General features: G+C 35.8%; 1 protein-coding gene across 1 annotated transcript in view; it reads right to left on the bottom strand.

Moving 5' to 3' along the window:
* The window catches only part of LATS1 (large tumor suppressor kinase 1), a 38,793-nt gene that overhangs the window by 9,988 nt on the left and 10,718 nt on the right, over nt 1-18,087 (bottom strand). The window contains exons 2-5 of the mRNA XM_068550758.1: nt 14,412-14,885; nt 9,942-10,089; nt 3,178-4,691; nt 97-679 (exon numbers count right to left, since the gene is read on the bottom strand). Of these exons, the coding sequence (XP_068406859.1) occupies nt 97-679; nt 3,178-4,691; nt 9,942-10,089; nt 14,412-14,753 (2,587 nt within the window). The 5' untranslated portion in view covers nt 14,754-14,885. The remainder of the gene's footprint in view (nt 1-96; nt 680-3,177; nt 4,692-9,941; nt 10,090-14,411; nt 14,886-18,087) is intronic.

Below are 18,087 nucleotides of genomic sequence, written 5' to 3'. Positions count from 1 at the left end.
GACTTCTGGCTCCCATCCAGGGATAATACCATCTTATATTTTACTGCATCATAAATCATATGAATATGTCCAAACAAATTTTATGATTTTACTCACCACTCTGATAGTACTTAGAATCATGCGTCCATCTGAAGCCAGTGCAGAGGCCGAAGTCAGTCAATTTAATATGACCATCACGATCAATCAAAATGTTATCAGGTTTAATATCTCTATGAATAAAACCCATTTTATGAACACTTTCGACCGCACAGGTAAGTTCTGCTATGTAGAATCGTGCCAGATTTTCTGGAAAGATGCCCATTCTAATTAATAGGCTCATCATATCACCCCCAGGAATATAGTCCATTACAAAGTATAAATTGTCCTTGTCTTGGAATGAATAATAAAGACGAACTACCCATTCGTTGTCAGCTTCGGCCAGGATATCTCTCTCAGCTTTAACATGAGCAACTTGATTTCGAAGCAGAACATCTTTCTTTCGAAGAGTTTTTGTTGCATACAAAGCCTTAGTATCTACTTTTCTTGCTAGGCAGACTTCACCAAATGCTCCTATTCCTAATGTCTTTATCTTCACAAACATAGACTTGTCCATTTTAGCCCTCTTAAGACGGATGTAATTAGACTCTTTTTGGCAAAGCATCTTTCTCATTTGATCTTGGGCATCTTGAGATAATCCAACCTAGGCAAATAAACTAAATATTAAATGAGGAATTATCTTCTATACTGAATATTAAGAAATCGCTTGGAAAAAATTCAGGCATATATTTAAAGGTTAAATGCATAATAATTTTTAATAAAGCATGTTAGAAATCTAGAATATACTTCAGAGAAAATTAATTATCAAAAGTGCAGCATAAGAAATAGTTAACAGGATACACAAGGTGAGTGTATATGCAGAGTCTGCTGTAGAGAGCAAGGAGAAGATGATATCAATGGTCAGCTTTCTACTCTTCTCTAATGCACTCAAAAAACATGTTCCCAGTGTGCAGTAGCCAAACATGTTAACATGCACCCTCATCTATCTCTCCATGCATATTCATCCCAAACTACGTAATCAGATTGCTTTCATTATATGCATCTCTTTGTGGAATGCCTATGCCTCAAATAGTCTTCTTCTCATTTTATCCTTCATGAAAAGAAATTCTTCCAACTCCAGGTTCATTTATTCTAAAAAACTTATGTATTAAGAACAAAAGAATGTCTTTCCTAACCTAACCACTCATTAATAGTCTTTCCTTTTATCTTTCTCAGGGCATTAGACTAAGGGTAGGACTCACAGCCACCACTAACGCAAAATGCAAAGGGTATGTCCTACATTATTTAAAAGGGACAACTTTTTTGATTACAAGGTATCTTTTAGATATTTTGGAATGTTTCAAAGAATAGTCAGTGTGACTTATGAAGATACCAAAAAAACAGATAAAAACAAAAACCAACGTCTAAGTAGACATGGAATACCTGGATTCAGAAGGAATGAATAGTTCATTTTTGACTAGTTAATGAAGAATTAACTTAAGAATTTAAATAGAAAAGGAATTTGATTTGAAAAGTAGAGCATAATTCTAGAAATGCAAGACTAAGTAAAATATAGCAACCTCATGCTTCTGTTAGGATGCGCGTTTGCATGCAAAATCTTTTAAGGGTGGCATGCCAGACTTAGTACAGAACTATTTCTCTAAAAATCTTACTTGCCTACACAGTAATGGAGGCTACAGAAGTCAGCAAAGCTTCCAACACCATAAAAGTTTAAATCAGCTATTAGTGAAAGTGAAGAGGAAAAAGGAAAAATAAACTAAGAAAATACATACAGACAGACTTTAGTAAGAAATCCTAAGAGCTAAATATGGATAAGTCATACAGGTTATCATGGTATTTCTCACCTCACAAAATTCAATTTATAGCAGGAGTAACTATACTGTAAAATCAGATTTAGAAAAATCATTTTAAAAGAATGGCTCTCTCAAGTTTCATAAGGAAGTTTAACACAAATTTAAGCCTCTTGGCTTTTGAGCACTAGATGTAAGATTAGGAGCCAAACCTTTGAACTGTAAACATAGGATAAAAATAATAATGAGAGTACCACCGTAATATCTAGTGAAGAGATCTACATGGACTCAACAACAGACATTAATCTAAAGTGTTTAATTATTCTGATCTCCTTTTTAGTAGTTTGATTTAATAATTTCAACATATTTTTCTAGTACATTATAAAAATAAAATTAGAAGGGGAAATAACTGAAAGGAGATGTGTCTGACACTTTCTAATAAGACCAATCTGATGAATAAGCCCCCAAGCCCAAAAACTACTGTAAATAAAAATGTTTCATAAGTTTATCAAGAGATGGGACCCAGATATTTCTAGCTTATTTTAAAATGTAAGATAATGTGTAAACTCTAGGAAAAAACCCTTGCTCCAATTTCCATTAAAGGGATTATGCATACCTAAACTACACACTGTAAACTGTGTTTTTCTTAATTTATTACAACTTTATTATAAAAAATTCTGAGTAAATCATGAAATGCTAAAATAAAATGGTATAATCAAAAATACTTAATGTTTACTGACTTTTAAATAATTGATAATACATTTAGGATAAAAAGAAAGAAAAATACTGGACCACAGTATTTTAAAATAAACAACAAGCAAATACATAATCAAGTATAAAAATGGACATTTTAAAAGGTTTTATACTCAGCTGTAAAAAAGAATGAAATAATGCCATTTGCAGCAACATGGATAGACCTAGAGATTGTCACACTGAGTGAAGTAAGTCAGACAGAGAAAGACAAATATCATATGATATTGCTTATATGTGGAATCTAAAAAAAAAAATGGTACAAATGGACTTATTTACAAAACAGAAATAGAGTCACAGATGTAGAAAACAAACTGATGGTTACCAGGGGGGTAAGGAGGGGGGAGGGATAAATTAGGAGATTGGGATTGACATATACACACTACTATATATTAAATAGATAACTAATAAGGACCTACTGTATAGCACAGAACTCTACTCAATATTCTGTAATGGGCTATATGGGAAAAGAATCTAAAAAAGAGTGGATATATGTATATGTATAACTGACTCACTTTGCTGTACACCTGAAACTAACACAACATTGTAAATCAACTATACTTCAATAAAAAAATAAAAAATTTTTAAAAAGAGGTTTTACCCGCATCATTTCGTTCTCTAATTGTTTTTTACGATGTAGACGCTGCTGATGAGATTTGAGTACATTTTCTACATGTTGCTCCATAAAGAATTTAAATGCCTGAGGAGAATAACTTTGGATACGAGATTCCCTTCGCTCTTCATCTTTCTTGTTTTTCCTAACGGTGATAGGTGAAGTGGTAATCTGTTTCTTTTCTTTATCTCCATTATCAACATTTTCATAACTTTTCTCACTCTCATCTTCCTTGGGCAAGCTCGGCTGTTCCTCTTTGCTAGATTTATTGATTGATTCATATGGAGGAACAGATGGGTTTTGGTGTAGCAGATGTTTGGGATAAGGTGGTGGTGGACCTTGATAGTTTGGAGCTTCAGCAACAGGCAGCATAACGGTCATATTTGAAGTGGTACCCTCAGAAAAAGGACCAGGTTGAACAGTTTGAATTGGCTGTGGTATCCAAGAAGGGTGTGTAGGTGCTAAAGCAGTCTGCAGCTCTGGTTTCAATACACGTATACTTTTCACAGGCTGTTGAATGGGAGCTGGTGTAATAGCAGTGACTGTTGTAGCTGAAGGCTGAGAATTAGCAGAATGACTTGTTCTGTTTCCTAATGGGTTATTAAAAGAATTTGACCTCACTGGTATGTTAGGTTGCCATGTAGGGATTTCATGTCCACTGCTCGGGGATGACTGGGCAGGAGCAGAAGATGACTGAGGCCAAGTTGTTTGCAGTCCAGGTACATTAATGTTATAAAGTTCCATGTTATGACTATTTCTGTTTGGCACCATCATAGATTGAGGAATATTCCCATTTGTGTATGATGAAGGAGCAGCAGGTCCTCCTGTTTGTAAAGCAGAAGGGCTTTGTCCGTTAGCTGGGGTCAGAGGATATGGAGGGGGTGGCTGCCGATTCACAGCGCCAGCAGGGACAACATTTTGGTGTATCATAAAATCAGTCTGGCCACTACCATTCTGAATTCCAGGTCTCCCTGGTGGAAAGTTAAATTTGTTAGCACTCTGCATGATGATTGGTTGCCTGCCAACAGGAACAGAATTAATGCCTCTCTGTCCCTGATTAGGAGGATTCATTGGGGACGTGTTAAGAGGTGGTGGAGGATAGCCCTCCTGCCAGGCTCCAGGTGGAACAGGAGAGATGCGGGAGATTACGTATTCCATGTTCCCAGAATAGCGCTTTGTTTGAGAGTTTGGTTCCCATGATGGGGGAGGTGGAGTTGTACCTCTTGGCGGGGGAGTCTGGCCTCTTGGAGGTGGTGGAGGAGTGACACTCCTGACTTGAGGAGGTGGGGGGGGGTTCACTCTCTGTCCGTTGCTAGGGTGAGCTTGAGTAAATGCTGTTATACCAGATCCTGACAAAGGTCTTCCTACATCTGTCTGTGAGTTGGGACTTTCAGAACGATAGGCCACACTTTCTCCTAGTGGTGGGCCATGTCTCTGAGGAACTAAGGATTCTTTAGAACCTTTCCAGCTTTGTTTGCGGTTAACTGATTGTTGCACACTCCCTATGGGAATAAAACAAAAACAAACAAAAAAAAACATGTTTTTTTAACCTCTTACTTTCGAAAAATTTAGCTTGGAATTCTAACACTACTAAACGATAATTCTCTTTCAAGAATCACAAAAATCAAATTTGAGTATGTGCTTTTATTTTACCTTTTAAAATTTTATTTATTTTTGACTAGGTAACACATTCTCATAGCTCAAAATTCAAGCGGTACAAAAGGACACCCACCCCGTCCCTTAAGCAACCAATGTCACTGAAGGTAACCAATGTCATCAGTAAGATACTTTAGGAATACACAGGTAAATAGTACTAGAAAAGGGAAAGGGAACCCTCCTACACTGTTGGTGGGAATGTAAATTGGTGCAGCCACTGTGGAGAACAGTATGGAGGTTCCTCAAAAAAACTAAAAATACAGTTGCCATATGATCCAGCAATCCCACTCCTGGGCATATATCTAGACAAAACTATAATTTGAAAAGATACATGCATCCCTATGTTCACAGAAGCACTATTTACAATAGCCAAGACATGGAAACAACCTAAATGTCCACTGACAGATGAATGGATAAAGAAGATGTGGTATATATATATATATATATATATATATATATATATATATATATATATATATATATATATATATATATATATATATATATATATATAATGCACACACACACACACACACACAAATAGAATATTACTCAGCCATAAAGAAGAATGAAATAATGCCATTTGTGGCTACATGGATGCGACCACAGATTATCATACTAAGTGAAGTAAGTCAGAAAAAGAAAGATAAATACCATATGATATCACTTATATGTGGAACCTAAAATATGACACAAATGAACTTACCTAAAAAACAGAAACAGACTCAGACATAAAGGACAGATCTGTAGTTGCCAAGGGTGGGTGGGCGGCGGGAGGCGGGGAAGGCTTGGATTGGGAGGTTGGGATGAGCAGACGCAAACTATTATATACAGAATGGATAAAAAACAAGGTCCTACTGTAGAGCACAGGGAACTTATATTCAATATCCTGTAATAAACCATAATGGAAAAGAATATGTATATGCATAACTGTATCACTTTGTTGTACATCAGAAACTAACACTGTAAATCCACTACACTTAAATTAAAAAAAAAAGTATACCTCCTATATATGCTATTGTGCCTGGGTCTTTTCATTAAAAAAATTGAAGATTCTGTAGTAGTACATAAAGTGTTTCTTTACCTTTAAAAAATGTTATTACAGTTTTTCACTGTATGGATGTACCCAAATTTACTTAATCAGTTTCCCTACTGATGGCTGATAAGGTTGTTTCCAGTCTTTTGTTTTACCCCTCCCCCACAAAAAGCAATGAAGAATTTTGTACAGATACCATTTCATATATATGTTAAGTAGACAAATTATTAGAAATGGCATTATTGAGCCAAAGGATGTGTCCATTTGTAATTTTGATAGATATAACACTAATTTTAAATACATTTCAGTATGGCTTTTAAAACAAGAAAAGGCAGTAGGGGATAACTAGCTGAACACTAAATAAGGTAGAGATTTTACAAAGTCTCTATTTAATGGAATTTCCAAATAAATTAAACAGGCAAGAAAACATATGATACCAAAAAAAATGAAGTATTTAAAATAGTCTGGTCACTAAGAAAAGTATAATACATTTAAAAAATATATATAAAATACATTCGTATAAGATACGATACATATAAATAATACATTCCAGAAGGATTAAACATTTAAATGTTAAAGATGAAACCACACAAGTACTAGGAGAAAACCAGTGAACATTCGATAATATTGGGGTACCTCTTTATACCTCCTGGGAAGGTCTTCCCAAGTATGACAAAGGTAGAGAACATACAGTAATAGACTGATAGATTTAAATACATAAAACACTTAGCACCATTCAAAACAAAACAAGAAGCACCCACAAATTTGAAAGTTCAACATCATCCTGGGAGAAAATACATTTAATAACACATGAAAGAAACCTGGTAAATATTCAGAACGTACAGTTTAACATTCTATTTCATCTAGGCTGGGCAGCATCTTGGGTCTATGACTTCAGGGAAAGTCATCACTCTGGGCAAGCTAGACAAGTCCTCTGACCACAGGCTCAGTCTCACCTTCCTCGGATAGTCAGCTGAGGCCAAATGCACGAAGTCACTCTCCCAGCTTTTACCAGTTAAGACGAAATCTCTGCAACCCTCAAGTATACTGCCATGCCTACTGCTCTGCACCTCCCATAAAGTTCTCTGTGTTCTTCCACTTCCTAAACCCTCCCACTGTTGCCCTCTAGACGTGCTCTGTTCTATAACTAGCAAATGCTTCTCGATCACTAACCTCTGCTCCAAGCTTTCCCCCCACGTCCTTAAAGCTGGTTATCGTCTGCTGACATTACTTTCCTTTCAGTCCTTTGCAATCAAGGTTTTCTTTAAAAATAAACTGGGCTAAAAGGTGGAACTCCACTTCTTTGCTCTCCATTTGTGTTTCTAGATCATTGTTATTTCTGCAAACTGTTTTTAAAAAGCCAGTTCTTTGGAAGCTCATGCTATCTGTGGGAGGCCACATTCATTCCTCTAATGGTCACCCAATGAACACCTACTTGCTCGCCCTCATTCACCCATAACTTTTGGCATTCTACCCTAAGCCCTGACAACATTCTATAACTTCAACATCCACATGGTCGAATCATCCATCACCCTGGTTCCGGGTTCAATCCCTGGTCAGGGAACTAGGATCCCACAAGCCGTGCGGTGTGGCAAAAAAAAAAAAAAGAAGCGAAAACTGGATAAGAATTTTGAAGTACCAAGTTAGAATCCTGAACAAGTTCTGCAAAATAATGGGACATCCTCACTTGGATAACCCAATGAACCTAACTAAACCTTATGTCTAAAACCAGACTTATGATCTTTCTCCACCAAATCCTGTCCTCCCTTAGCGTTCCCTTTCATAATGTGAGGTATCACCAACCATTTTTATACACCAAAAGCCTAAGAGTCATCCCACTCCATTATCACCCACCATATGCAATCTATTGCCATGTCCTTGTCAATTTTACTCCTCCTATCTCTTTCTTATTTCATTCAATTTTCTCCACCACCATCTCCCTAGTCCAAATTACCTTCATTTCCTGTGAATTGTATTTCTTATCAAGTCTATCCAGACACCCTCCTTTGCTCTCTCTAATCCGTTCTCATCCATTGCAGCTATCTTTCTGAAACACAAAGTTAATCATGTCATTACCCTGCTTGAAATGTTTCCATAACTTCCTGCTGCTCTTAGGACAAAATCAATAGACAGTCCTGCATAGTCAGGCCCCTATGCACTTCTCCATTCATATCTTATACTCTTGTTTTCAGCGTTCTAGCCACTTTCATTTCTTCGAATGTGACATCAAAACCTGCCAAACAAGCCATGCATAGGAACACGCTTCCTCATGAAACCCATCCCCATTAACCCTTGTCTTTCTTCAGATATCAGCTCTAGTATCAGTTTCACAGGAAGGTTTTCTCTGATCTCCTTGATCAGGTCAAAAATCCCTCTATTATATAAGTCCATAGTACCACATAACTGTCCCCTCTTCATTCACACTTACATAGCTGTAATTCTACATGTATTTGTGTATTTGAGCTCCCTTACTAGAACCTCAACTCCACAAAAGGGCAAGAACTTTATATCCAATGCCAAGCAAAGGGCCTGAAATAGTGGTTGATCAAGAAAAATTTGCTGAATGAAAGAATGAAAAAATTAGGCCTCTTACAAATCAATTAAAAAAGACAAATACAAGATTAAGAAAGAATTAAAATGTCAATTTAAAAATAATCAATAAACAAATGTTTAAGCTCACCAGTGATCAAAGAAATGTGAATGTAAAATCATAGTATTTTCACAACCATTAAATATACAAAAAGGATAATGCCGAGGATTTACAAATATAGGCATTCTCATATTAAACTGATTGGGACAAAATAAGTTGGTAACACCTTTCTGGTCAGCAATACAGGCATACCTCGGATGGAGATGGTTGTGGATTCGGTTCCAGACCAGTGCAGTAAGGTGAATATTGCAATAAAGTAAGTCATGTGAATTTTTTGGTTTCTCAGTGCAGATAAAAGTTATGTTTACATTTTATATATATATGTATATATGCACATATATATACTATAGTCTAATAAGTGGGCAATAGCATTATATCTAAAAAACAATGTACATACATTAAAAAATACTTTATTGCTAAAAAAAATGCTAACCATCATCTGAGCCTTCAGCAAGTCATAATCTTTCCTGGTGGAGGGTTTGAAATATTTTGATAATTATCAAAATATGACACAGAGACATGAAGTGAGCAAAAGCAAATGCTGTTTGAAAAATGGCACCAACAGACTTGCTTGATGCAGGATTGCCACAAACCTTCAATTTGTAAGAACTGAAATATCTGCGAAGTGCAATAAAGTGAAGCACAATAATATGAGGTATGTCTATGAGAAAAACTTTATGCAAGTCTTTGAAAATTTACTTTTACCAAATCATCAGGAATGTACAAAGATTTAGGTACAAGGGAATTTACTGCAGTGCTGTCTATAATGGCAAAAAAAAAAAGAAAAAAAAAGGAAACAAGGCAAATGTCAAAAGATGAGACTGGTTAAATAACATATGTGATAAGTCTACCTTACTGTAGCTAAGTATTCTGTAGGCCATTTAATAACAAGGAAAGTTATACATGGTATACCAAGTGAATAAAGTAGGTTTTAGTATGACCCCATTTTTTGCTTAAACAATAAGAATCAAAATACGCACATATAAACCCACTCCAGTTTTTGACTGAGAAACAAAACATACCAAAATCTTGTGGGTATTAATAGTGGTGTTTTCTTTTCGCTTATTTACTTTCTAAATATTCTATGATGAACATGTTTTACAATAAGATTATATACATAAAAAAGGAATAGTCTGAATTATATTTATGGTTAAAAAGAAAAATATTTCAGTTGCATTATAAGCAATCAAGCAGTTCTCAACCTAGACTGCTGCTTATCAGAATTACCTATGTAACTTTAGGGCCCCATCTGCAAATTCATTTTGGTGTAACACTATAATGTTATTTTTCTAGCTTGAGGCTTTCACTTACCGTGATGCTTTTAACAATTTCTAAGACAAAACATTTTATATACTGAAATATTTTTAAGTATTATAAAACAAGAGACTAGGAAAAAATTTGATTAATCACCTGGCTTTAAGTTGGCATTAATAGGTCTGGCAGCTGCTGCAGCCATCTGTTCCCGTCGAGGATCTTGGTAACTCATTTTACTAATGAATTCAATTGCAGCTTCTATACTTCTGTTATTAGTTTTCTGAAGAGCTTGTATAACCATATCCTGGTATGAAGTTTTAAAAACAGAAATAAAATTTAAATCTTATAATTAGTAAGAAGGAAACAACACTGTAACTTCCACTGGAGAAATTCATAATTTTGAAGAACAAGGCCCCAAGCCAAAATATTAATGTCCTGTTTGTAAAACTACTTTGGGGGGAAGGGCAAGATAAGGGTAGGGGATTAAGAGGTACAAACTACTATGTATAAAATAAATAAGCTACAAGGATATACTGTACAGCACAGTAAAACTATAAAAATCCATATAATCTCAAATTACTAAAGAAAACAAACCCTCAAATCCTTCAAATGTTTCTTTAATATTTTCACCTTTATGTAATGTATTACTGTTTTCTTCTAGGGTTTTTTCCCAGATACAATCGTAACAACATGCTTCTGAATTTCTCATTCTGAATTTCATTCTTATATAAACAAACAGAGACTATCAGATTGTTAAAAAGGTATCAATCAACATACTGGAAACCACTCTTTCGTACTGTTAAAGTATTTTATTAAGCATCTTTATCATTGTGTTTACTAGTAAAAGAGCTATGTAGTTCTGGTTCCTACTTTCTTAGAGTTTACATTTTCAGAGAATTTTATTTATGAGGACATAAATATGGGACAAATGGTAGAGGAAAAACACTCAGACTTTATATGATTATTTGATGAAGACTTTAGGAGGCTACATGGTATGATAGAAAAAACACGGAGTTTGGAATCGAATGGAACCAAAGAGGTTGAGTTCCGGCAGCCCTGCATTACTGTGCTTTGTCTGTCATGCTTAGAAGCAAAAATACACTCCAGTGATTGGAGATTTATGTGCCCCACTTTAGAACTGTGTGAACTCTCGTAACTTATTTAACATTTCAGAGCTCAGTTTCTTCATCTGTAATACACTCAGAGTTGATGTGAGGATTAAACAAGGAAACATGTAAAAGCACGGTGCCTGGAGCTCAGATACGCGTTGTCCTCCTGCTCTGTTCCGTGTCCTTTATTTTATATGTAAACATAAATGATACACTAACATGCAAAAAGTATACTGACACACATTTTTCAAGAGGGAGGCAGCTTCTTACTTGCCCTAGAGGATTTAGTATTTCAAACAATATTTTTAAATGAGAAATGGCTTAATAAGACTAATGGGTGACCAGGCTATTGATAGATGATCCTCTTACTCAAAATGACTGGAGATGACTGAGGCCAAGCAAAAAAAGGCTGCGGCAGAGACTTGTTGCCTACTCAAGACCTAGTCTCCTTTTTTTAGAAAAAGTTACTAGGATTTTTTTGAAAGAAGTTTTCCTTATAGCTACAGCGGCCACATGAAAATTCTGACCAATGAGACAAAAACCAAGGATTTCTGGAAGAATGTTGTTATCCCTGATTTAGGTGCTGGTCCCTCCTGTACCCTGTTTCCTAGACAATAGATATGACACCTGTGCTAGAGCATGTTGCCATCAAGAAGGAAAATTCAAGAGATTCGTTAAGAGTTGTAGTTTGATATTTTTAAGAGACTGAACCGATGCTAGCTATATAAACTGAGTCACTATTTTGTTTAAAGCATGATTATTTGGATTTTCATTAAAAGCAACCAAACTCAATCCTTAACTGATAAAAAGGTACAGTGTGGTCACATTTTATGCCAATTAGACTTTGCAAATTTGTAGTGAGATACAAAGGATTAGTAAGTCTCACTTTATGTGCAAATTTAAAATAATACAAATCATCCAAATTACAATTCACCAGGGAGCACTTAACTTTAAAAGCGGTTAAAGCAAGTGAACTGTACTGCACTTACGCTACTGCCACACGGCAGTGCTATCTCAGCTGGGAAGAAAACTGACACCCACCGTTCCTTTTCAACACTGTAGGAACCATATCGTTAAATGCACTAGAAGTTCAGCCTGTGATTTTGGTGGTGATTATGCTGGCTTTTATTTTTTAATTTTATTGCTGTATGTTAAAATATTTTTTACACCGGTAACAATATCAACCAAGTGTTCCTTAAGTGGGGGTCTTAGCGCCAGTGTGAAAAAGAGCACCCTTAAATCAGTAACTTTGGAATAGAAGTCTTATGTGCTAAGAAAACATTATGTCCACATTATCATGCTTTTGTTCTTCATGCTTAGAAACAAAAATACACTCCAGTGATTATAGCTTTATGTGCCCCAAGAATGCATCAATCCTTAATTTTTAACATTTAGTCCTACGAGGAAATTAATCTTGAAATATTTAAGGTTTTAATTTTATAGAGTACCAGAAACATTCTCAAAAAATTGCAACTGCCGTGAACTTGGCATACTTAAAGGAATAGATTAGAGTTTATGAAATGATAAAAATAATGAAGTGAAAGGAATTCCCTGGTGGTCCAGTGGTTAGGACTGTGCGCTTCCACTGCCGAGGACCCGGGTTCAATCCCTGGTCAGGGAACTAAAATCCCATAAGCTGCGTGGTGTGGCAAAAAAAAAAAAAAAAAAAAGCAAAAACTAGATAAGAATTTTGAAGTACCAAGTTAGGATCTTAAACAAATTCTGCAACATAATGGGAAGCTACCAGAATGAGTGATTCAGGAGGTAGAAGAAGTAAATTGCCATATTCTTTATATCACCGTGAATATAAATAATACCATTCCTTCGTTATTTGGATAAATGAGGATTGATAAATGTCTAAATGCTTTTAGTAAAGCAACCTCGCTTAAGGGGCTATTAATGTCATAAGGTAAACAATTTTGAAATGTGTGATTGCAGTAAAGCTAACATATCTTTGTAATGCAAAGCAATTATTGTTATTATTGCCAACAGATAAAGAACAGGGCACTGACCAATGTCTTACACTTCTTAAAACTGTTTACATTAGAAAAAATTTTTAAGTTCCTTAAAGGTATAGACCATCTTTGGTATGATTCCCTATCCTGACTGACGGGTTCACACACAGTAAGAGCTCCATAAATACATATTTACTGATGTGATTTATCTGACATACACATTACCACTTAAGGGCCTTTACAGCCATGTGATTTTCTAAACTCCCTTTCCCTAGCAGTATGTAAGAGGAAAGAATAAGACCAATGATTCAGCCTTCTCTTTATTCTTTGCCTTTTGGCTAAAGGATTAGGAAGAAAGTACTCTAAGAGACTCTCCATTCAAGCCATTTCCTTAATCCTCCAACTACTAACCAGGAAAACATCCCAGGATCTCTCCTCCTCCCCCACCCCCATATATTTTCTGGCGCAAATCCAATATATTTAGAACACTTAAATATAAAATTAATAAGAAATAATATTAATCAAGTGAAGAGAATGGGCCAGAAAGAATACTTTTTTTTCTTCTTAGTTTAGTTATAAATTTCCCTTTTCAAATCCATTACTATAATGCATACTTCGGTTCTCATTTTTAAAATTAAATACAGAGATATCTGAAAACATGGTCACTAAAATATTAACAAGGTGAAGGAATTTTAAGGGTAGTTATTTTTGTGTAGTGGAGCTAATTTTTAGTTTCTTCCTTACACGGTTTAATTTTTAACTGGGAATAGATATTACTTCTATAATAAGGAAAAAAGTTACTATCATTCTGAAAGAAAATGGAATCAATGCTTGATTATTCACATTTAGTTACAATTTCCATGGCCAATTTTTACCTAAAATGATTTCTGCTATCTAAAATATTCATCTAAACTATGTAATCATGGAAAATAAATTTTATTAGTAACCTAAGCGAAATGGATATAATTAAGTAATAAACAGACTATGAAAACCTTCAAAATGAGTTCTAAAAGTAAATATTAAAGACTTAGCATAATTGACACGAACTGAAATTTCACCAAAAAAACTTGAAATTCTTGGAGACTGATCAACAAGTAAATTTTTAGTTTTTGTTAAGTTAAGCTTTGAGTCTGAGAGGTCTGTGAGCGCAAGTGCTGAATGATGTCTCTGGCCCTCTTCCTTCTCTGTAGTATAAGCTTAAACTTTATCCCCTTAGGGCCCTTATTTCTACAACAGCCACTCGGCTCACCAGGGAAACTACCGCACACAGACAGATGTCCTTGCCCTGCCCTCACTTGTGGCTTCCCTCACCTGCACTTCCACTCTGACTTCATGACTTGACTTTTTAAATCTCAGAACCACAGAGAAAGCTAAAGAAATAATAACTATTTTGTTTTAATAATTAATGAAACTGTAAACAACATTCTTTGCTGATAGAATATACAAATTTCTATACATAGTTAAATTCTCTCAAAGGAAACATCTGGACGGGAGGTCACCTAAAAAGTGCTATGTAGCGTAAGGTAAGAAAAATCCTTTCTTTTGTTTTTAAAAATCCTTACCTCATCAAATCCAGCAGCTTGCAAGTCTTGAAGCATTTGTGGATTAACTTCTGAAGTACTCCGACTTGTTTCATTTGCAAATGGTTGTAGAGAGTTTCGGATTTCCAGCAAGGCTTTATGGTGCATCCCGAACTTGGGTGGATTCCTGACTTGTCGCGGATCTTCAGCTGACATTTTACTCAGGTTATGCTCGGCCTTAGCAGCATCGGAGGGTTTGGATAAATTCCTAAGGGATTCCCGAATTTCTTGCAGCATTTGTCGGCTGCTGCCAGTGTAGTTACTGGCAGGAAAGGTCTTAGGCCTCATTTGTCTATATCCTTCTGGCTTTTCACTCCTCTTCATGAAAACATCTATATATGTAACTCACACAAAAGACTTCTTTAAGAGCTACTTGATAGATTCAGAGCTTTCCCTTGAGCAAAACTGAAAAAGATCCTTTGTAGAAGTCCCCAGGAATGTTAAAATTTTTACGATCTAAATAAAAGAAAAAATAAACAAAGCTATAAAGTGACTGATAAAGCAGTACCCTGTATAGTAGTCAGGCACCCCCTTAATCGCGGGGTATACCTTCTAAGACCACCAGTGGATGCCTGAAACCTCGGATAGTACCCAACCCTATATATACAGTAGACACCTGAACAACATGGGTTTGAACTGCATGGGTCTATTTATATGTGGATTTTTTTCAACAAATAGTTGAAAAAACGGTACAACGCGACCTGGAGGTTGGTTGAACCCGAGGATGCAGAACGGAAGGCTGACTGTAAAGTTATCTCCGCCAGTTTTCGACTGCACAGAGGGCTGGCACTCCAACCCCCAAATTGTTCTAGGGTCAACTGTACTATGTTTTTTCCTTTACATACATATTTATGACAAAGTTTAATTTATTAATTAGGCACAGTAAAAGATTAGCAACTAACTAATAATAAAATAGAACAATTATGGGAATTCGCTGGCAGTCCAGTGGTTAGAACTCCATACTCTCACTGCCAAGGGCCCCGAGTTCAATCCCTGGTCAGGGAACTAAGATCCCACAAGCCTTGCGGCCAAAAGAAAAAGAAAAAAAGAACAATTATAACCACATACTGTAATAAAAGTTATGTGAACATAATTTCTCTCTCAAAATATCTTACTGTATAAATGTAATGCTTTTTCCATCTTAATTAAGCACTTATCATATACTGTGGCCATAACTTTTACAGTTTGTGGTGTGACAGCAAAACTAGCACAAATTTCTTTTTCCTTCTACACAATTTCATGTATAGAAGATTCGTTCTTACCGTAGATCTTAAAACCTTGGCACACTATTTTTTTTTCTTATTAAATCAAGAACTTTCACCCTTTCACTTTAAGGAAGCACCTTACGGCCTCTCTTTGGCATATCCGAATTGCCAGCATCACTACTCTTGCGCCTCGGGGCCATTATTAAGTAAAACATGAGCTGCTTGAACACAAGCACTGCAATATCATGACAGTCAATCTGATAACCCAGGCGGCTGCTGAGTGACTAATGAGAGGGATACACTGGACAAAGGGATGACTTACTTCCTCGGTGGGATGGAGCCAGATGGCATAAGATTTCATCCATGCTACTCAGAACGATACACAACTTAAAACTTGTGAATTATTTCTGGAATTTTCCATTTAATATTTTCAGACCACAAGTAACCATGGGTAACTGAAACCTTGGAAGGCAAAACCACGGATAAGGGAAGACTACTGTATTAGGGGGAAAAAACTCCACTGATTTATAAGTTAAAAGACTTAGGGTTATAGTTCTGGCTCCATTAAGGATTACTGTATAGTCAGGACATGCTAGTTGTGCCTATTTCCTAATCTACAAAATTACCTCAAGTACTGGTTATGACGATAAAAAATAATTTTAAGAGTGCTTTAGTAAGCATATAAAGTACAGCTGACCCTTGAACAACACGGGGGTTTGGGGCACCGACCCACCACACAGTGGAAAATCTGGGTGTAACTTACAATCAGTCCTCTGTACCCTCAGTTCCAAGTCTGTGGATCCTGTAGTACAGTAGTATTTACTATTCAAAAATCCACGTATAAATGGACCCGCACAGTTCAAACCCGCGATGTTCAAGGGTCAACCGTATATACAAATGTAAGGGATTTCTAGTGAACAATACAATGGGCAACCTCCCATTATTATCTTCATCTAGTGGCTACAATTTTAGGTTTTACTACCAGACTTCAAGTATACGATTGCTTTAAAAGAAAGGGAACTGCTGCTTTAAAAAGGTTTTAAAATCACTAGTCCAGAAGATACCTTTATGCTTCAAAAACAGATGCTTGGATTTATTTCCCAAACTGTGGACTGGGACTCTAGAGACAGTAAGCTTATTAACAACAGAGTGAGGAAAGGACCTCTAAGGACTTGTTTAATTCGTTACTTAATGCATGAATGGCTTCTACAATGCACTGGAGCAACAGTCACCTAAAATCTACTTAAATATCCCCACTGACAGGGAAATCACTAACTCAAGAAAGCCATTCCATTTGTGATCTGCAACAACTGTTAGAAATGTTCTATGTGGAACACCATGAAATCTCACTCAGTGCATATTCAGAGCCTGTTACAGGCTGGTGCTAAACAACTTTGTCTGCATTCTTACCAATCATCATGTAATGTGACTGGTGATTACACTTAATGAGACTAGAAATAGGTGATAATTAGCAATGTTTCCTATCCCCATGGTTCCAGTTACAAACTGTTTCACCCACTCTCTGAACCTCAGTTTTCTCAGCTACAAAGTAGAGACAATAAACCTGTGTTACCTCCTCAAAAACCCTTTCCCTGGTTACCTAATTATTCTGTTTTATTTTCTTGTTAATACTTACCACTATCTAAAATTATCTTACTTGTTTACTTGTTGTCAACCTCCCCTCACTGAAATAAAAGCTCCATAAAAGTACAGGACCTTATTTGTCTCATAAACACTGTCTACCGCCTATATCAGAGCCTGGCACATACTGAGTGCTCGATAAATATACATGTTAAACAAATGAAATAAACAGGTCTCCTAAACATCCCAGTTCCTTTAACTGTTCTCCAGTTCTTGTCATTCTTGTCATGCTCTTCTGGACACACTCTAGTTTGTAAAAATCCTACTGGTGCTAGAAAAGCACAGCACTTGTAATGAAAAAACAAACAAAAAATATTCAAGTATTTGTTCTGTTAATTATTAGCAATGTAAACTTGGGCATTTAATTCTCTCAAAAATTGCCTCCTGAGGCATAAAATGGTTAGAGTAAGAAGGTTTACCTTATGGCTTGAACAAGGATTAAGAGGAACAACCCAATACAACTAAAGGAATATACACACAAATGTTTAAAAATGTAGAATGCTCCTGGCAATACCATCTATAAGAGCAAATATAGATGTCATCAATCTAGATGCTCATCAGTAATTGTGTATTTATAGTACATCTATATAACGTGATGAAGCAGATGTTAAAAAGACCGATGCAGTTCATGAACAGATACCCATAATATTCTTTAATATTCTTAAGCAAAAAAGGCAAATTTCAAAACACTTTGTATAAAATAAAAGCCAATTTCTATTCTAAAATTAGATTACTGTGATGGAGAACCTAATATATAGCAAAGGGAACTCTACTCAATGCTCTGTGGTGACCTAAATGTAAAGGAAATCTAA

Source organism: Eschrichtius robustus, chromosome 9 (genome assembly GCF_028021215.1).
Source record: "Eschrichtius robustus isolate mEscRob2 chromosome 9, mEscRob2.pri, whole genome shotgun sequence".
Lineage (NCBI taxonomy): Eukaryota > Metazoa > Chordata > Mammalia > Artiodactyla > Eschrichtiidae > Eschrichtius > Eschrichtius robustus.
This window is presented reverse-complemented; position numbering and strand designations above follow the sequence as displayed.